The sequence below is a fragment of the Sprattus sprattus genome (genome assembly GCF_963457725.1).
Source record: "Sprattus sprattus genome assembly, chromosome: 3".
In the NCBI taxonomy this organism is placed as follows: domain Eukaryota; kingdom Metazoa; phylum Chordata; class Actinopteri; order Clupeiformes; family Clupeidae; genus Sprattus; species Sprattus sprattus.
In genome coordinates this window covers 54,052,874-54,075,024 of record NC_137922.1, presented here as the reverse complement: position 1 = coordinate 54,075,024, position 22,151 = coordinate 54,052,874, and the positions used below count along the sequence as shown (strand labels likewise).

Here is a 22,151-nt window from a genome sequence, read left to right as displayed (position 1 = left end):
TGTTGTGGCAGGAGTAGAGAGAGCTGTAGTCATAGTTAGCGTACTTGATGGAGGGGTTGTGGCAAGGGTGGAGGGAAGTAGAGAGGTATTGGGAGTAGTTGATGGAGCAGTTGTATTGTCGGAGTCAGTAGCTTCAGAAGTAACTGCAGTACTTGGTTGAGTCCCAGTAGACTGTGGATTTTGAGATACAGCAGGTGTCACACCGGAGAGTGTGAATAGTGCTGTAAAAGAGATACATGGACATTTGAACACAGATAAATAAGAAAACTCCACATAACATTTTTTAGCTTATTAGTGTTATGGAAATAACAAATAGTATTAGCCTGTCTTCTCACAGTTGTAACCTTCGGTTTGACCTTAACTTTACTTTTTGCATGACATTCAAATTAGGGAGCTTATTATGTGGCCAAAATGTCAAGGAAGCAAAACAGAATTACAACAATAGCTATTTTCATGAGGTACAATGGTGGCAAAATGAAATGATTAATGAGGGTTAATGATCCTCAATTTTAAGCTTAAAATGTATTTAATACAATTTAGTATAACTTTTGTATATCATAATTTATAATATACATAATGTGGTGGTACATGGATGTGGTGGACACAGCTATTGATACATCTTTTAGTACATTTTCAGAAACACCACGTACTGTATGTCAGACATAGACTAAATGCTAATAGTTATCCATTTGGCAAATGCCCATGCTGAGATGATTAATCAGATTTGCTTAAACAAATAAGCTACCTGACATCATACCCTCAGCAGCCTTTGAAACCAAATGAAAGCCACTTAAGCAAACAAAATAAGCAAAAACAGAAATGCTACACTGATGAATTACACAAATAAAATAGAACGTAATCTGTAACATGATATTCACTTATAAGGTTTAAATACCTGGTTACATAGAAGCATGCATTTCTGCGATTCTAAATTATATTCTACATGTATGCTTTGTATGCAGTATGTTAAATTACTCCATCCAAAAGGTTTACAAAGTAATGTTCCACTATTAACCACTATACTTGAAGATATGACAGCTTTTTCTACTTTCAGGAAACTATTTTAAAGTACCTTACCTGACAACAGCACAAGTATCAAGGAACAACCCATTGTCCAGCTTTTTCTTTGGTGCCTCTAGCTAAACCATATGTACCTTTTTAAAATAATAATTTCCTGCGAAACTCTGTGGCACTACCCACTGTGTGTTAATCATTAATAAAGGTTTAAGGAAATCCTTACTTATCACTCACCTCAGCCCGCTCAGAGGTGAAATACAGTGCAATCAATAAAGTGCCAACAATACTTTAATACCTCAAGATGTATTGCATGTATTATCTTTTGTCAGTAGCATGGATGACACTGAATTGTATTTCTGATGTTTGTAGCTCAGAGACACGGTGGGTCAGTGTTCCTGTTTGTCATAACCGATACAAAACAGGGTGGAGGGATTTATGGATGCAATACCCAGGCAAGCGCTGCAATAAAATGAGCACTTTCTGTCAGTAAACAACATAGCTTCAATACTTCACTAGACTGACACAATTCATAGATCATTTCAAACCAGATTGGGTTATATTTCATCTGGGCATGGCTCATTTGTCTACCAGTATATAAAAAAACAGTCACTCAAACCCAGAATCTCAGAAAACAATTTGGCACAGGTCATTCACATTGATTTACATTAGGATTAATAAACTGGAGGCATTTAATAACAAAATAGCTTACAAACAAATTATTTCAGCCTTTCTCCAGTTGGTCCACTGAAATACACAAGCTAACAATCAACACTACTGCTGTGTTATGTATATATATATATATATATATATTTTGTTTTACTTCAACTACCTCTTTTTTAATTTAATCTGGCATGCATGGGATCATGTGTCAGCCAACCATGACTAAACATAAGTCAATAAAACAAAACAAACTAAATTCCCACACACCTTGCCGGGAAGCCTCTCCCTTTAAATCATATTATGTCGATACTGATGAAGTTCCTTGTTTGCTCGCAAAGGCTGATGGCTGTGGAAACATTGTTCCTCTTCACCATATCCATTACAGTTTTTCACAGTCGGCACAATCTGCACAACCTTCACTTCATGTACCAATCGCTCGACCCAATTTGGCAATACTTAAGACTCCCTTATCTGCATTAGACTCCTTTAGATTAGATTTTCCTTGTTTACACTCTGATGTCAATTACACATCACCTTGTTGTCAAAACACTGTACACAATGTTCAGTTGTTGCACACACTTCTCAAGTAAAATCTCAAAGCATCAACCTACAAGACACAAATAGTCAAATCTCTAAACATTCAGGTCTTTTGACCAATTTCCAGTGAGGACTGCACCATAAAAGTGTCTTGAGCCTCTGTTTTGTCTGGTAAACTATTGAGAACTTTGAAAAGATCGACAGCGAGAGAAGGAAGAGGAGGCAAAGAAGGAGGAAGAGAATGAGGACAAGGAGAAGAAGGAGGAGGAGGAGAAATAAGAATGAGAATGGTCATCTCTAATGAGATTTGGGCCACTGTGGTAGACCATGTTTTCATGGTTTTTCATTAGAACCTTCAGGATGGAGAACAGGTACGAAATCTGTTTGCCTTGTGTACTGTAATACTGCATATCATTAGAAAATAGTGTACTCACAGTACACTGCACGGCGGACATAATAAAGTTTAATGTGTATAAATGTCACAAGGATATTATTTGTGGATGTTGTGAAAACAGTGCTGATGAAAAAAAATAATAGATTCACATAAATTGTTATCAATTGTCATATTATTCCAAAACACAATTCTTTATTGATGAATTAACCATGCTTATGGGCATTATGTAACATCTGTGGTCTGGGGTCTGTATTTGCAATTATAAGCAGTACTATACAAAACACAGTTATGTTGGACAGCTCTGGCACAAGGCCCTAGTATGAGAGACTATCACATATCCTCTGGTTTACTAATAACAGCACACATTTTAAAAGCCATACATTTGTTTACAGGCCCACCATTTGTGGGGGATCAAAGGGGACAGATGACATATCTATTCGCCCTTTTACTGATGGCCACTTGCCTTAATTTTTTCTGTAGATTAAAATAGCCAAAGTTAACATTTGTGCCTAACCGTAAAATAAAGAACATTGTATTTTGTTAAATGGACTTTTTGTCATTTGTCACTTCAACAGTAACTGAACCAACACTGTTTTGGGAAAATGTTCCAATGGACATCTTTGTGTCCATCTCTCCTAACCACTCACAGGAGTCACTAAGGCTGAAAACCTCTTTGTGAAAAGCAACTTCTGGAACAGGCATGATGTTTGCCACAGACAAAAGCATCCTTTGGAAGATGGGTGTTCTCACTGTGAATAAAATGAAGATATGCAAGCCCTGTTGCCAAGGGATAGAAGATTGGTGGATGGATGGGTGGACAAACAAAAAAGCAGAGGAGAGGAGAGAAAGATTACATTTCCAGCTTATCTTCTTATCTTATCTTCAATATATTCCTTTTTATGAGTCTAACAAAATGTGATGGAGCTTTGATATATGATTTGATGTGATGTTGTACTGACCTGAGTGGTGTTACACACACAAAATGCAATGCTGAAGATGAAGTTCAGTGTACTATCACTGGTAGCGAGCACTAGGTAGCCCAAAATCCAGGTGAGACCGAGAAGAGCCGCCAAAGACAAGCTTGCCATGAACTTCTTCTTTAACGTGGCCTTGTTTGTGCTGGAGAATTCAAATTGGATGGAAACACTAAGTCTATGGCAAGAATACCAAGTATTAAATAGGTAACTTAAATGTAAGGATGATTTAAATAAATGTAAGGATGTCTGTAAATATTTCTGTGGAATTTGACATTGACATTGTTTTAAAGTAGTTTAACAGCAATGCAAGTCCACAAAACTATAGTTTGTCTTTGTCAATGCACAATGTTTGTGTCAGTCCAGGAAGGTTTTAACGGATTCATGAATTCACATTAATTGTTAACCATTGTTCTATCCATCACCACTTAGCTCGGTTCTGTGGGTGGAGGGAAATGTTTTTAAGACTTGTGCTCCAAGTGATATCACAGAAACCACACTTGAAACAAAGTCAATGAGGCAATATGCGCAATGAGCAACAGCTGCTTTGGGTTGTTGAGGTTTTTCTGGCATTTGTAACACATTCCGACTAAAATGTTATCTTCTGAACGCAGAGTTGGTAAACCTGGTTTTATAGATAGTGGTGGACTTGTTGACATATTGTGAAAGTATACACAACGTTTCCATGTATGGAGAAATGTACAGAATATACCTGTTTAACATGGGGTCAGTCTTGCATGTAGCATGTCCAAAGTATGCTAAAACTGCAACGTTGAAAAAAAGCATTATGGCCACTGGGAGCAAAAATCCCCAGAACATTGGCTTTGTGTAGTCAAAATCCCCATTGTCCCCTTGAGCAGCAAGCCAACAGCTGAAACAGCGAAAATCAAACATGATTTAATTACTATTACCAAATTATAAATGATTTAATACAGTTTAAAACAGTGATAAATAACTGGTCTCCTTGTGACAGGGACGTCAGGACTTATTGGTGATCAGCCAGAGAACAGGAAATCAGGGGGAAAAACAGGGAAAAAACTAAACGAAAACAGGGATAACACTCGTTGTTTATAACCAAAAATACTCAAAAAGGTGTTTTAATAAACCAAAAAAACAAAAGCTCAAAAGTTTCAACTCTTACGAACTTGAACACTAGGAACTAATGCAGAGACTAGGAAACAGTGGAGCACAGGAGCTCGGACACAAACATGAATGGAGCTCAAAACCAAGAAAAAGAGACACTGAACTAGGAAGTCGCACTGACGTGACACCATGACAATGTGACAGATGAATAGGGTTTACAGATGGGAGATTTTTTTATCCTGTTAAATTGCAACATATCAATATTGGATGGCATTATTGGCTTACCGTTGTAGTTTTCATTTCAGTACAGTTTGCAACTTTCTAGTCATTGGCAGTTTCAAGAAAAAAAATCCAATTAGCTAATTAATACCAGTCTTTAACCTTTGCATTAATGTGTGAAATATTCTCTCTTTATTCATGTGTGGAACACTACACGGTAGCATTGTAAAAAGACCAAAAATTCAGTACTCACAACCCTTCCCGTCGATAGCCCAGAGGTTTATCCACCCTGTACGTCACTCCCAATGTGATTGCAACCACAACCGCAGGGAATCCTATGCAGCAGAGACCACAATGATAACATATTCAAATAATCTTACAGGCAGTCATTACTAACATATTTACGTACCTCAAGGAGTAGGACAACTTCAGCTTGTGGACTATGCTATTTGGTGGTTTTTTTTGTCTTAAGGAGTTCTTAGCCTTGGGGTGTTTCTAGAAGCTCTCTTAACGCTGCATCATTTGTAAGTTATACTTCAAGCTGTAAGCCTACCTACCTTAACATCTCGAGGGGTTTCCCAAAATAAGGTTTGTGAGGTAAGATAACTACATTTTTAGGATGAAGATATGTGGTGCTGATGGCCTGGTACTAGCTAGGTAATTTGTGCTGTTTTAATGACTGTATCATACTGAATGTACGTATTTTATGGTTTCAGTTACTTACCCCAACCTATTGCTATGGAGATTCCCTGAAAACCTCTTGGTGGACCTGAGAAGGTGTTTTTAAACAGCAGGAATATGTGCACAGCGTAGAGTGTGTTCCAGGTGAAGGTGGCTAACAGGAAGTACTGCATCAGGGCAGTGAGTGCAGTGCAGGGCCCTTTGTCAGGCTCCTGGTGGAGGTCAGAGGACGGGATGGTGTTTTCCTCTGACGCTCTGACGTCCCGGTCTAAACTGACATTGGGGTTTTCGATTCCAAACAGGAAGAGGAAGTAGAAGATGGTCAGGGATACACAGATGCTCACCAGAAGAATTGTTGGAGAGCTCTGTCGGGTCTTCCTATGGACAAAAACATAATATGATATTTAACTTTTTTTTGCTGAAAACATGTAGAATGTTTAAAACTACACTGGAGGTAAGCAGAATGTTAATATCAGGTCCTCTATCCGAAGCATTGGAGTTTTAGGTCTTAACTGTTCCTAGGATTGTTTTCCACACATTTTTTTGAATAAATCTCCAAAAAAAAAGGGATCAGTACCCCAAATGCCCTGAACATAATTCTTTCTTTCACATATTATTTTCCATTCCTAATTCAGTTCTGTTTCAATCTAGGTAATATATTGTATATTGTCTTTACATATATGTGATTTATGAGATTTACTATTTATTTATACCAACTACATAAGTTTCTAAATGAATCAATAGGGCCATATGGACTATGATTCTTGGTCGTCTTGACAATATAAAAAGGCTGAGCAAACCACCTACCTGGTCATAATTTGGAATATTATTGTTATGATCAGTCCCATTATAGAAAGAGTGCAGCCAATATTGCTCATCCAGCTCAAAGGTTCAGCATATGTATTATCCTCCCTGAAAGACTTAAAATCGGATATTTAAATATACATGTAATGCCTTTCATAATCTTTCACTGGCAAAGAACCACATGACTAGGATAATTACTCACTTGAATGCTGAGCATGCTCAGTGAATGAATGCATATTTAAAATTCTTCTGAGTTGATAAATAATCTCTTTTACCTACAGGTGCCAGTGGATTGGTTTGAATATGTCCAACATGTATCCATTTATGTTAAGAACAAGTCCCCCCCATGCTGCTGGAAATGTCACTGAAGTACTAACCATCAGCACAGCGAAGTTAGTAGTGTGGTTACAGCGACACTGGAGACTCCCAGAGTTGTTCACTTTGGAGCAGCCCTTGGTGCTCCAGTCATTCAGGCTGTAGTCCCAGAACACACAGGCAAAGTCATGCAGGACTTTGTTAGACACATTCTAGGGTAAACAAACCATGCATTTGACCATCTTAGTCCACAAATGTAAACAAACACAGATGCACTCACTCATGTCCCCCCCCCCCCAAGGCTCAAGCTAGATGGGAAACATCCCATTCCGCAGGCCACCAGTGCGGGACTGGAAACTATCTGAGTTTTTGTTATTGTGGTTTACTAAAGTATTGTGTCTGTAGCTGTAATAGAGACTTTTGTGATGGCTCTTACTTACAAACAATGGCAGATCACATACCGCTAGCAGCATGGATAATATATTTTTTCTTCCATCTTTACTGGATCTCACCCTGTCTTGCAGGCTGTGATTTAGCAGTGACATACTGTACACATTCCTAATGTGGGTTGGCTTATGTCTTATTGAGAAAAAGAAACAAAGATGCTTGCATTGCCATACCATGGGTTTGAACTGCAAGTTCACATGCTCAGGTGCAACAGGCCCTAAACTGCCAGAAATAACCTTCCTGTTGCTGCCAAGAGAAGACTTGAAGGATCTCGACTGGAAAAGGAGGTCATTGTCATAAACCACAAAGCCAATGCTGATACTTGAATTCTGTTTGGACTGGTCTGTAGGAAAGATATACTCATCATTTTTAACTAAAAACAATAAAATAAGAGAAAGATAACATATTAAATAGGAGGTAAAATCTTTAACATAATCACCACACATACTTGAAAGTTTTATAAAAATCTCAACATCGGAGAAGGTATTATTGTCTTCTTGTCCTGAAACGTTGCTCCTCAGTTGAACTTTGTTGGCATTGAAGTTGGCTGAGGTACCTGGAGAGGATCCTTTCAGTTAAAAAAATCAGAGCTCTGGGACAACCAATTTAACCCAAAGACTGAACTAAATCATCTTAAGGACTATTCTCTGTCCAGCATTAGAATAACCATTACAATTCAAATGTCAAGGCACTGTCCCAACCAGTCTTATGACTTCTCATAACAACCCTGAAAAGACTCCCTGGAACCTGGGCTTTTTCAGTTAATTTCTTGGACTATGGTGAATCTGCCAAACTGAATTTCTTCGACTTTGGTGAATCTACTGAGCCGAATCCAACCTTCCTGCCGGCTAAGGGTGTTGAGTCTATAAATTGTTTGTTCACCTGGCAGTTCACCCTTTGACCTCCCTGCCAGTACAACAGCAGATTCCTGTCTTCTTTAGTTACTGTATATCCACTACCCTGAAGTGTGCTTCTTCGAGGTTAACATGAGTGTTCAAGTCATCATTATGATTATTTAATTGTATGCCTTTTGTGTTGGCTTTGTGACATGCGCTCTCTTGCCCATGTTCCCAGACATGGGCAAGGAGCCATGAGGAATTGTTTGTTGCTTATTTGTTGCTTTTGCTGCTTAGTTGTGGAATGAGTATTCTCACATGATTGTTGCTTGTTTGTTGCTTTGCTATTTATTCGTGGATTGTGTATTCGCACATGATTGTTGGTTGTTTGTTGTTTAATTGACCACTCCGTTATTAAATTGTAATTGTATTGCTTCTTTGTTTATGTCTTTTGATGCAGCACATTGAAAACAAATATCAAGAAACAAGAAAAAAAAAGGAAAATAAACTACTGGTGTGCATCAAACCTGCCTTCTCCCTTGCATCATTTCCTCACTCCACTCCTTGCCGTTTGAGTTGACCGAGACTCTGTCTGCTCACCTAAACACTCACTCTCCCCAAACCACATCACCCTACAGTTCCTTCAATGGTCCTTCGAGCCGGAGACTGAGTGAGTGATACCATGGCAGGCAACGGTAAGGAGTCAGGGGACTTGGAAGAGAAGGCTTTCCAAGCTGAAACCAGAAGTGAGGAGACGATAACCAGGTCTCAATGAGAGAAGCGTCCACCTGACCGCTATGGCTTCTCAAATCCTGACGGAAGTTTCTCCACTAAGTCAGCAAAACTCCCTCATCACAGCCAAGCAGGCGAACCGCCTCCACCCACTGAGGCTGCTGATGTCCAGGGGGGTGACCAGGAAGATCCGGAGCAAACGCCCAAAGAGAACACAGCAGCTGAGGAGGGAGAAGTGGAGGAAGAAGTCACCCACAACTATGCCCAGCCTAACTGAGTAGTGGGAGAGCAATCCGCTCTACAGCCCGCTCTCCAGCCCGCTCTACAGGCCGCTCTACAGGCCGCTCTACAGGCCGCTCTACAGGCCGCTCTACAGCCAGCTCTACAGGCCGCTCCACAACCAGCTGTACAGGCCGCTCCACAACCAGCTCCACAACCAGCTCCACAACCAGCTCCACAACCAGCTCCACAACCAGCTCCACAACCAGCTCCACAGTCGGCATATGCTCCACCCCACCTGGGAGAGATGAGATCCAGCAGGTCTATAGGCAAGCGTGAGCCATTACCAAGGTCAAAGAAGGCCCTCTCTTCTAGCTACACTTATGCCACTGGGAGTTCCCGAAGCTTACGCAGGAGTCAGCAGGTAGAGCTCACCCCTCAACAGGCGGCCATGCTTGAGGAGAGGAGGAAACTTGGAGAACTGCAGGAGATACAGAGTCAGATTCAGGAGGAACAAGCTCTAGATGAACGGGCACAAGAACTGGATAGGCAAGCACAATAAGCTTAACAGGAGTGACAGAGACAGGCACAAGAACTGGATAGGCAAGCACAAGAAGCTTTACAGGAGCGAGATAGACAGGCACAAGAACTGGATAGGCAAGCACAAGAAGCTTTAAAGGAGCGAGAGAGGATGATCCGGTCTCTTACTCTACAGCGACGGCTGCGGAAGGTCCAAAGAGAATTGGAAGAGGCTCGATTAATAACATCCTTCACAGGGGAAGTAGGCATGACCACAGAACATCCACCCGCTCCGCTGGCTATGTCCAGTGTGAATGACCCGGGCCAAGAGCTGGCTCTTTTCTCCATGAGCTCCATAGTTCTGTATTCAGCCGAACCGGTTCTGTTCTCCGAACAGCAGGTCCTCAAATATCTGCCTCCTATCATTTCCGATGGATCACCTATCCCCTTCTCTGTTCACTGTTCAAACTTCCAGTCCAGAGCATGCAGCTCCCTCACCTCCTTCGTTTCACCATATAGAGCTGACCGCACCTCGTCCGGCAAGGAGTCAAAGGCCTTCAGTTCCAGTTTGTGAGAAACCTGCACCTCTTTCCTTGCCTTACCCCACGAGAGGGTAGCAGAGGGAGCTAGTATCATGGAGCTGTTAGTGGTGACTGCCTTTGGTATCCCGAAGCCACGATTGCAAGTTCCAGGTCCTTATGGATCACTTGAGGCTTCCAAGTGCATACAAACTAGCAAAGTCTTATATGCACGTCTCAACTCCCTACACATCTGTCCTGCTGCCCTTAAGGAAAAGTATGGCCAGCCAAGGCAGTTGGTCCAAAGCGAAATGGCTAGCATCCTTCATTCACCACCTGACAGACTTGGTGACAGCAATGCATTCCATGACTTTGCTCTTTCTGTGCATTCATTGATTGGCATGCTGTGGTCAGTGGAAGGTGCAGACGGAAGTGAGTTGCGGTGTGGCTCTCACATAGACAGGCTTCTTACCAAGCTTTCCATTCAAAACCGAGACAGTTTCATTGAGCACTGTCTGCTTCGTGGCATCCTTAGAGAGGGTAAACAACAAACATACACCTTGGAGGACTTTTCAGCATGGCTCCACGTTAAAGCCCGGGCCAAGAGTACTGCTCGTTTGTGCACCTTGCCCTGCAGACACTCTGTACATAGATCAGCCAAACAGATCTCCCCATGTGATGTTGAAGGTGGTCCCAGTTTTCTTAATCCATGGCCGGCAGAGGCTGAGGACATATGCCATACTTAACGATGGCTCAGGAAGAACGATCATCCTAACCTCAGCAGTGTCCCAGCTGCAACTAGAAGGACCCGAAGAGATCCTGAATCTCAGAACAGTGCGTCATGAAGTGATTCCCATAAGTGGTGAGACAATCTCCTGTTCAATCTCCCCAGTCAATGCCTTTAGTGCCCCTGTCCTCAACTTGGCTGAGCATTCCTGTCCAGCCTCTGACCTGCAGAGAGAGTATTCCCACTTGCGAGGCCTACCCTTACGGGACTTTGTCCGGGCCCAGCCTCTGATCCTGATAGGATCAGATCATTGCAACTTGTTGATGCCAAAAGAGCCTGTGCACATTGGACCTTATGGGAGACCCATCGCCGTCCATACTGCTCTGGGTTGGGCTGTTCAGGGCCCAGCCAATGCCTTACCTAGTCGACTTCTGGTGTACAAGCCTTGTTTACACTCTGCAACACTGTATCCTGCCCAGCTACTGCCGAGTTGATGGAGAATGTGGAGAGACTGGAGACTAGATTCCTTTCCACACCGTTAGGAGAAGGAAGTTACCCGGTCTAAGCAAGATCATTATTGCCTGGAGCTGCTCGAGACGAAAACTGCAGTGACAGAGGCAGGGGGAGTGTCTCGGTACGCTACACCATTGCTCAGAGCACCCAACAGTCCACAGTTAATCTCTTCAACCCATAACTTGTTGCCGTGGCTGCGAGAAACTTAACGCAGGTTGAAGAAGGTCCCGGAGCTCGTTGAGATCTGCAACCAGGAGATCGAGAAACTGGTTGAGATGGAGTATGTGAATGAGATGGATCCCAAAGATGATCAGCCAGGTTCAGAATCGTAGGCACGTTAGGTTAATCTCGCTAAATGAGAACAGGGTGTATCGGTCTGCCGATGGCTGATCCACGTCCTAATCTTGTGGCTTAATGTCAACCAGGCTAAACTTGCGTGTGCACGTCCTACTTCAAAAGGCAGGAAAGGTCAATCACCAAAACTATGAATTTTTAAAGGTACAATAGTCTAAACTTAAAGAAAAAGGCAGGAGATGACCATGAACGCGTTTTGAAGAATTCAAGACCATAAGCATGGCAAAATCCAACACCGCCTCCACTGCGAGAGAAATACAAGAAACTGTCTATGGGCTGTGTACTGGGTGATATCTTGTAGTAATTAGAATATGTGACTTTGGTGCAGTGGGTAGAGCTCACGGTCTGTATTCAAAAGATTGTTGGATCGATTCCCCTCACCTCCGTACTAATTGTAGTTTTACATCTCCTAAATCGTTTTGAATAAAAGCGTCTGCTAAATGACTAAATGTAAATGTATTAATAAGAAATTCAATAAATTGAAGCAATGAAAAGAAATTGTGTGTTTCTCTTCTTATCATGCATCCACCTTAATAATTTTCTACAAAAATGATATGCTATGGTGTAGTAGACTGAGTACAGTTGAGACACTTTTTGCTTTATTCACTACTGCACAAAAACTACACGTTTGCAAAACTAGACGTTTGCAATGATGTAAGTTGCATTTGTTGATGACGTATGGTTAATAACATCATCATTGTAGAAGGGACATGATAAAATCAAGATCTGAGTAGGTAAAACAACTTTGCCGATATCTCCGTAAGGGAGATGGGTTATGTGCTCATTTCCTGGGATCATAGAAGACGTTAGTATGCATGTGCAAACTAAAATTCACGTCTCAGGATTGCTGCCCATGCAAGTTATTTCGGGTGTATCAACTGTACCCATGTCTCAACTGTACTCAGTCTACCCTACTAATAACACTGTCATATAATTATGAATGCTTTGTTCTCCGCATTGCCGATATTATAAAAATGTAGGCTACCACTCGCAAAAAAGCGCAAGACATTCAATGTTCGAATGTGGTGTTTGCAATAAATGACTCGAGAAGGTCTTGATAATGAATTATTCCTTGTCGGCTGAATCATACAAGAACTCATCATGATGGAAAAATGAATCTTGGCGATCGTAAAGAACTCTGCTAATCAAACTATCTAATATGACTCCTTGGTCATTGGGATCCATCCTTTTGCCTGGGGTGTGGCAAGCTTATCCAGCTAAACTTAGGTTAGCCTGCCCTGGAGCAGGTTAGTGCTAAGTTATATGTTACTATGATAATTTATCGGAAGTTGCTTCGCCGAACCAAAAAGAGGGGCGTTTTATTTTTTAGCCTGGAATCTAGCTCGCCAAACTGCTTAGCGAGCTACGCCGAATAGGGCCCTGGTGTTGCATCAAACCTGCCTTCTCCCTTGCATCATTTCCTCACCCCACTCCTTGTCGTTAATAACTACGACTGAAAAACTACAACACACACCTTATGTACTACAGCAAATACAACATTGCTTTGGGCATTAAATATTGAGGGGTAGAATTATTCAAATGCATTATTTGGAGCAGATGCTTTACTGCTTAAGTGTACATACTTAAATGAGGAAAATGACATGCCTTTTAAGCCTGTAACATTACTCACCTGAGAGCACACGGAGCTGAACACCCTCTGTCTGGTTACTCTGCACCTGAGCTCTCTGAATCACCAGTTTGGGCTGAACCACCGATGATACATTATGTTTCTGACTCACTGCAAACCTTTCCAAAGACTCTGTTAGGCTAGGGAATCAGAGGCATTCATACACACATACATTCAACAACATCACACATGCACGTACACATGCAAACGCACGCGCACAAACACACATGCACAGAAACACAAATAAGCACACACACACACACACACACACACACACACACACACACACACACACACACACACACACACACACACACACACACACACACACACACACACAGGCTTTTAGTACAATGTGTGTGCATATCAAGGGCATGCAAGAAGCACTGGGATCTACCACAGTTTTATAGTTTTATGTCTATGCACTGCATAAAAAACAAGCTGTGTATTTCTGAAAACACTAGTATTAGATTGTTACCATTGGACTTCGAACAGTACTGTAAATGTATTGCTTATCTTTGAAGTGAGTTTTTGCAATAAGCAACTAATAAAGGATTTATTCTTTTTCTTCTTTTATTCTATTTTGTATTTATATCTGACAGTTTGGTTCCAAAAGAGTCTGGTGTATCTTACCGTTTTGTGAGTGTGTGTTGGTTTGTGAAGTGCAAAGGCTCAGCAGTGAGTAACTGACTGACTGTTGTCACAGAGGCCACAGCTGTTGCCTACGAAATATGCAGATCTGTTTTAAAGTGACCGTTTTAACCCTCTAAATCACTGACCATTTGTCCTCAATGGGGAATTCAGAATTGACTGAAAACGTACGTATGTTGATCTACGTACTTAGAGTCTGACCACAGTGAGCTAGAGGTCATTTATGGGTCTGTGTACAGTGGCAGTGAAAGGGGAAATGGATGAACAGCAGAATCCTGCAGTAATAATCCATTATCATGAGAATTCAAAAAGGCTAGCATGCAAGGTCCAAACTCCAAACCCAACCATCACTAGTTCATGACCAGAAGCAGGGTGAAATGCTGATTTACTTGAAGTACCTTTGTCATGTTGAAGTTGCTGGACAGGATGGTGCTTACTATCTCCGATGCTTTGGAGATGTTTGAGGCGGTCAACCGTTCAGACCTGGACGTCAGTATCTGTGTACTGCTCACAAGCCTCTGCATTTGGTTTTCATCGAGAGCTTCAGTGACCTGATCCAACAACGATAGAAAGACAACTAAGTTGAAGAGGGAGTGCACAAAAAATTGCACGCTTTGGGATGCACTGACTGCAACACCAACCATCGCCCAGAAAACTCACATTTAAATGAAGGCTATCAAGAGTCATGTCACATCCCATGACCTCGAGTTCTTCAAACACAGGAGTTGGTCCATCACTGCAAAAAGCAGTAGCTGTAGGCATGCCAGCTGGGGAAAGTGAGAGAGAATGTTAAATGCACAAATTAGGACATCCTCTATAAGTGTCCTTCGTGTCACATGGCAGCAGTTGTTCATTCTACGGAGGTATCATACCATTGGATGTATGAGGTGGACATTCTTCCATAGAGTAAGCTGCCCAGCCAATAATAGTCTTCGGGAAAGTCCAATCTTTTACCTTCATAGAGCTACAGAAGTTAGCTTTGGAAAGAGATACAAAAATTAAACCCATGAAATCTCTGTAAGCAGACATATGTCTAATTTAAAATTCTGATATGAAGGGAAATGTGCATGTTATAGATTGCAATAATTGTTTATATAAATTGCACCTACGTGAAGAGCAGGTGTCACCTTGCCATTCGTCTGGGCAGAAACAGAATCCATCCTCTAGTATTCCACCATTGATGCACACGAGAGGGCCTGGAGTTGTTGTTGTTGTTGTCGTGATGTGTGGAGATTTTGGGGTGGTGTTAGAAGGTTCTGGGGTGGTGTTGGGAGGTGCTGGGGTGGTTATTAGTAGGGTTGGAGGATTTGGAGACTCAGTAACAGAAGGGGGTGGTGATGGAGATGGGGAGAGGGAGTCAGGAGTACCTGTTCCATAGGGGTCCTCTGTGAAGCTTGGGATAGCAAAAGGAGCTATGGAAAATGAAAAAAAAAGGAAATATGAAATACTATTTCACACACACACACACACACACACACACACACACACACACACACACACACACACACACACACACACACACACACACACACACACACACACACACATATATATATATACATACAGTATGTGCTGCACTGACAATCAATGTCCATAATAAATTGGCCATAATTTAATTCTGTGTTATGGCACCTGTGTTCCAAAGAATAATCAGGGTTTCTACAGGTATTGAGATTATTATTTTCATATGAACTATATGACTATAGGTCATTATAAAGTAAACTAATGTATTAGTGTATAGATTTAGTTCTACAATTTGCAAAATGTACAAAAAGTTTGTTGAAAAAGCAAAATGCCCACCAGAGAATGAGAGAGATCATACCGACAATCATATTATAGATATAATTATATTTAGTTACATTTTTAATCTCTTAATGGTAGGTCTGAATGTGGATAATTGGGATGTGGTTGAATACTATAAAATTATTACATTAGTGAGCCCATATTCATAGCAACACTGCCTATGACCGTTTTCAAATTAAATTAACCCCTCTATTTATACATAGACAATGCTAAACAGTCATGTGATTTTGTATTTGTATTTGGCTGGGTTATGTTTAGAAGAGTTTTTAGATTTAGAACGCTACAATCAAATTGTAACCTTATTGTCTGTAGTTCAGGACTGACAATTTGTAAAAACAAATCAGAAAACCAAAGACGTAACTAATAAATAAACAAAAGAAAGTAAACTCACTTCCTTGGTAGACCTCTCCTTAAGCCTCAACCAACAACTGATAGTTGTTATGATAAAATGAAAACACACACACACACACACACACACACACACACACACACACACACACACACACACACACACACACACACACACACACACACACACACACACACACACACACACACACACACACACACACACACACACACACACACACACACACATCAAAAATAAATGTTGTCCCCTTATGGAAAAATGTTTTGATTTGGCTACTTTTAAAATACTACCCCTGTACTGCTAAAATATAATTTACTTTGTTTATTAGATTCAGTGCCATCCTTATATTATTCATAAAGCATTCTAACCATGCAACTGAGAAATACTACATGTATGTAAATAGTAACACAGAAAAAAAATGAGCAGGTGACTTTCATGGCAGACCTTACAATGAACACAAGCCCATGTTTGTTTAAAAAATGTAGATCCTGACCCGCTGGTTGACTACTTATTTGTTTTATGGTTTTACAACAAATACAAAATTCATGGTGTTAAGTCTTCTTAGAAATCATGACTAAATAACTACTTTCCCCTTTCATTGGAAATCCCTGCAGTTCTACCTCACAGTAGCACGGGCTCCTACTTCTATATCTGTAGCTAAACGCATCTCATGAAACTATCAAGGTTGGAGGTCAATGATCAATAACCTCTAAATCTATGTTAGTTGCACAGCATCCTTTGTTTATCGCTTCAGTCTCAGGCCTGGAAAACATTCAAAACAAAGGTCAAAAAACAATAGTGAGTTCACGAAAAAAAAAAAAATATGAATTTAATTGAGAAAATAAGAAATTATTCATTTCATTTAACAAACTATTTGTAATAGTTTCCAAGGTTAATGTAGGATAAGTATATAATTGTATAGATTGCTATTGACTATTTCCCTCCCCAAAAATAATGAAAACCATGAGAGAGATAGGTTTGCCATTTTGATGGATTGCCATTTTGATGGGGATATATAGCAGGGTACTCTTTGTGAAGGTTTGCCATTTTGATGGGGATATATAGCAGGGTACTTTTTGTGAATGTATTATATAGATGTATAATTCATCTTGATCACAGGCAGTTCACAAAGCGACACTGTCAAACAAACACTTCCGAAAAACGCATAGACAGTGGTCCCGCTTTGCCCACGGGCTCCAGTGCAACCACTCTGCCTGCGCAGTCCTCAGTCTTTTATGCCCCTGAGTGCACATACACTTTTTATAACACAGCACAGGTATACATTATTCAAGCCAATAGCACATTAACAAAATAAACCTCTTTCAACCACAAATAGGAGATACATGAAAGCGACTTTACGCAGAGGCTCCGGCTTAGGGGCCCCCTGAGCTCATGGGCCTGTGCCCGGTATGCCAGTTCGGTAATCCATCCCTGATATTTATAGCAACACTGCCTACGACCATTTTTAAATGGAATGAACCCTGCATTTATACATAGACAATGCTAAACACTAATTTGTTGCGATGGACTTGTATTTGGCTGGGTTAAGTTTACAAGTGTTTTTAGATTTTCCTTAACACTACAATCAAATGATAACCTTGCCACCATATTGTCTGTAGTTCAGGACAGATCATTTGTAAAAACAAATCAGAAAACTAAAGACGTAACTAATAAAAAACCTGAAGGACGTGAACTCACTTCCTTGGAAGACCTCTCATTAAGCCTTACACAGACTCAACCATCAACTGATAGTTGTTATGATAACATTATAAACACACACACAAACAAAGACTTCATTTAAAATTGTCTTTGAGGATTGCCAACTGTGATCCAAAATAAACTTATGCCCCCTTTTGGAACGATTTTTAATTTAGCTACTTTTAAAATGCTACCCTTCTACTCACTAATTTGCTTGGTCTATTAGATTCAGTGCCATCCCTATATTATTCGTAAAGGAGATTGCTCTGTAACTCTGCAACTTTAAGCTTGCCTTACCTGACATCAGCATAAGTATTAAGTATTGAGTTGTCCTCATGATTCAAGATTTCTCTGGGGAAACACTTTGTACACTGTGATGTTCAGTTAACTCAACTCCACTCAACCTACCAGTCAACTGAAATAGAGACTATTTTCTGCCCTTTAGCATTCTCACCATGCAATTTGACTTCATGAATAATTTAGGGATGGCACTGTATCTAAAAAACAAATACTACATGTAGTATGTCAATAGTATAACCAAAACAAAACTGCTTAAAAGGTGCAAAAGAAAAGCCAAACTATGCATATATTTTGCATATATTTATGTTAATGAAGACCAAACCATCGTTTCACCTCATTTCCTACCAGAAAAACAAATGAGCAGGTGACCTTCACGGTAAAGCTCACAATGACTCAATAACTACTTTCCCCTTTCATTGGATATCCCTGCAGTTCTACCTCACAGTAGCACGGGCTTCTACTTCTCTATCTGTAACTAAACGCATCTCATAAAACTATCAAGGTTGGAGGTCAATGATCAATAACCTCTAAATCTATGTTAGTTGCACAGCATCCTTTGTTTATCGCTTCAGTCTCAGGCCTGGAAAACATTCAAAACAAAGGTCAAAAAACCATAGTGAGATCAATATTGAATATTCACTAAAGAAATTATTCATTTAATTTTTAAAATATTTTCAATAAAAAACAATAGGGAGTTCACTGATTTCACTGTACATGTGGCTGGATACTGACACGTGAATTGGCAAATAATAACAATAATAAAAACAATCTCACCACCTAACCACATTGCTTAACCAAGAATTATCCATATAAAAAACAAAACAACATTTACATGCATTTGCATGTGACCCATGTACTTGTACTTTATCCACCTTTTTAACTGCAACATGCCAATGATGGCATCCTTCCACTGCCAATGCTTTTGGACAATGCATTTGTCAAAGGTGGTTCGTACCAACAAAATACACAACTGTAAGAAGACATCTAATCTATATATGGGCTGTATATATATGCATATACATGCACTGACAAATAACTACAATAAAAGGGGTGAAAAAAATGATGTTTCACAAGATCATGAAAAAGGAAAACCCAGTCAACTGTTTTCAGTCCATAGTTTATTACCAATTAAATAACATTTGGAGACACAAGGCAACAGGAAAAACAGTTTGTGTGTCTGTGTGTGTGTGTGCGTGTGTGTTTAGGGGTGGGGCGCAATGTGAACCCTTACTGCGCCTCCTTTTACTGCTTCTCCGTCAGCGGTCATTTGGCCGAGGACAGTCCCTACCATATCTCTGCTAGATGAGACATTAAAGGCATTTCTCAAAAGGACACTGAGATTACAGATACTGAGTAGTTAAGCTGTCAGGAATGGGAAGAGCAGATCAAGAGGCAACCAGGCCGCGCTTAAGCCAAAGAGGTGAAGCCGAAGACAGTCAGTGATTGGCACATCCTAATCTATGTCCCAGGCTGTGCAATGAGATGATGGAGTAAGAGGGTTTAAGCTGGGCAAAGACTGAAAACCTTGTTCGGTTATAAAGTGCAGAGCACTTTCAAACTCACAATCAAGCAATCATAAAAAAATAAGGGTTGGGAGGGATAATTGATTGATAGAAATGACCACATCCTGTCCAATCCATAAATGGACACTTCCTGTCTATTTCTTCTTTTTGTCTTGCGTAGAGGTGAACCAAGCATCCAGCAGCTTTTTGCTGTAGTAGATCTGCCACGCGTGCACCTGCACGGAAATGACCATCACCAGGTACATCACCGTCACCGCCGAGAAACCAAAGATGAAGCGGTAGGCCTTGCCATGACGGTAGAGCTGCTGGGCCACCGGGAACATCTCCATGCCGCCGTAGATGAGGGGCGCAATGCAAAAAAGCCCGGCACTGATCATAGAGATGACCAGGTAGCTGATGTTGTTGCGGGGTATGGCCATGAAGCTGAAGATAGTGGGGAAGAGGCTAAGCAGGTAAGGGTACTCCCACTGGTAGGGGCTTGCTACCACATCATGCGAGACCAGGTTCAGCTGGCTAACTGTCACCTGGGCCATTACCAGCAACCAGATGATCACGTGGACAATGTTCAGCTTGCGGATCTCAGACTTCAGTGCCACACTAAGACAATGAAGGAAAAATGTAAATGATTCAAAAGTTTGAATATAAATGTTTACAGTATATTTTTGGGTATGTAGTAAATGTCTAATAGATTTAGTGTGAGCTCAGCAAATTGAAGAAACACAAAGTTGCTGATGAACAGTCGTTGAACTGTGGTAATAAAGCAAATAATAAAATATGTCACGGTCTTGCACAACATGCATGTCTTGAATTTACCTAATGGTTTTACACATTCTATTCACAATTCATTATTACAATCAGTGATTTTATCTCTAGCTGTTGATGATTTCTAAAATCAGCACACCTACACTTGGGGACAGTTATTTCACTTTGCCGTCTGAGAAGCTGCAAGCTTTCGTACTCACTAACCGAGCATTAACAAAGATGGTAAACTCAGCTACCTCATTTGATAGTGTGAGGCGACTCTCTCCCGGTGCTGAAAGTCACTTCCATCTGTCCCAGCAGCCCGTGGGCCAGCTCTCGAGGCCATAGTCAGAACCTGACCACATAGTACGAGACAAAACAAATAATTAAAATACTTCGAACTGTTGGTGTGTAGACTAAAGACAAAGACACATACAAACATACATACAAGGCCAAAGCTAAACCTTCCAGAGCTTGCAAAAAAAAAGCTTTCAGCTCTCAGTTGAGTGACCCCAGAAAGAGTACGTATGGTAGCTTTGTGTAACCTGAGTGGGGAATGTTTACTAAACACTGCTAACCGCAGCTGCTGTACATCGCCCGTAAGGTAGGATCATTTGAATGAACAAATTCATTTTTAAGCCTTTGCTGTAGCTATTCTTGCTTTAACTGGATCAACCGGGTTAACTGAAAAAGAAACGACTGCGTCCATGGACACTTCAGCCAACTGTTTATTTCTATCAAACAGAGTCAGAATTCAATTCTTACCTTGCTAGGTTACGTTACTTGATCCAAGGCGTGGGTAAGAACAGATGCCCAGTTTAAATACCCTATTTAGTAATAAGTTAGCTGTCGAGTTTTGAGTGCTGAGTTTCCTGTGTTAGCTGCAGTTTCACTGACGACAGCAATAAGTTCACTAGCTTGCTGACTAAATTAGCTAATGTTAACTAAGACTATTACATTGACTTGCAACACACGATTAGTTACAGAAGTCCCATCTATGATCGAAACGTTGTAAACACATCAGATCAAGCATAAAATAAGCATACCGTACTTCTTCAACGTGAAACAGATTCTAAGGTCCGTCAGGTCCCTCATTCAGAGAGCTGCGTTCAGCCAGCGACAATAACAGACATTATAATATGGTCGCCATTTATCTTTTTTTCAAAATAAAAGTCAAACCCTTTGCGTTGATGAAGAAAAGAAAATAGCATGTTCATTTAACAAACGGTATGTGCTACCAAATGTACACTTACACTTATTTTAAAAATAAGAACGTAAGGTCGTTTTTTTCTCAATACAAAAACATTGTTTCTCATCCAGGAAGTGCACAATTTCCACAATTAGTGGAAATACTGTGTGGAGACACACTAATTAATATTCTAGATTTGAGGTAGCCTATGCCATAAGTATCCTGAACAGGTTGACAGTCATGAACCATTTCAAATTCAATAATGGATTCTTTGTTTATGAGATGGCATGAACTGTGGTGTGCAGTATGTTTTTTTTTTTTTTTTGGTAAATGTTTCCTGTTTCATACAAATGTAAACCAACTTCGCAGTACCAAAAATGTGAAAATATTTAGAATATGAAATATCTTGCCAAGAGAAATTGGAATCATTTTCCTCTCCACCTTAAATAGATCATCGAGATAAAACAGATTGTCAATGATAATTTCAATGTTATTTATACTGAATGTAATTAAGGCTGAACCGCTCTGAACTGTGGAATGGTTGAATTTGTATTATCCAGCCACTATTATTCTTTAGTCAGCTTTAGTGTATCTACAACAAATAGCATAAATATAAGTCATAACACAACATGAGAGATTCAAGATGTGGTATACATGGTTACAGACAATTCCTAGCTCACACCCCACAGTTTTAACGTTA

The 22,151-nt window shown here is 40.5% G+C and overlaps 2 protein-coding genes across 4 annotated transcripts; both read right to left on the bottom strand.

Moving 5' to 3' along the window:
* Positions 1–133: 133 nt before the first annotated feature.
* LOC308362846 (adhesion G-protein coupled receptor G7-like) lies at positions 134–10,073 on the bottom strand (the record flags this gene model as incomplete). The annotated part of the gene is made up of 12 exons (XM_080835574.1): positions 134–171; positions 3,256–3,385; positions 3,568–3,727; positions 4,295–4,453; positions 5,138–5,219; positions 5,609–5,943; positions 6,373–6,485; positions 6,747–6,896; positions 7,305–7,504; positions 8,974–9,216; positions 9,354–9,399; positions 9,936–10,073. 12 exons carry the CDS (start codon positions 10,071–10,073, stop codon positions 134–136), a joined length of 1,794 nt encoding a protein of 597 aa, XP_080691700.1.
* A 9,034-nt stretch (positions 10,074–19,107) lies between these two features.
* LOC308363251 (protein jagunal homolog 1-B) lies at positions 19,108–21,363 on the bottom strand. 3 transcript variants are annotated; one of them, XM_080836052.1, is made up of 3 exons: positions 21,314–21,363; positions 20,520–20,617; positions 19,108–20,118 (listed from the first exon to the last, which is right to left on the bottom strand). In XM_080836052.1, exons 2-3 carry the CDS (start codon positions 20,606–20,608, stop codon positions 19,656–19,658), a joined length of 552 nt encoding a protein of 183 aa, XP_080692178.1. In that variant the 5' UTR covers positions 20,609–20,617; positions 21,314–21,363; the 3' UTR covers positions 19,108–19,655. The 3 variants fall into 3 exon arrangements, with proteins under 3 accessions (XP_080692178.1, XP_080692179.1, XP_080692180.1); XM_080836053.1 differs by having other exon boundaries at positions 21,028–21,353; XM_080836054.1 differs by having other exon boundaries at positions 21,309–21,353.
* Between the last annotated feature and the right edge of the window lie 788 nt (positions 21,364–22,151).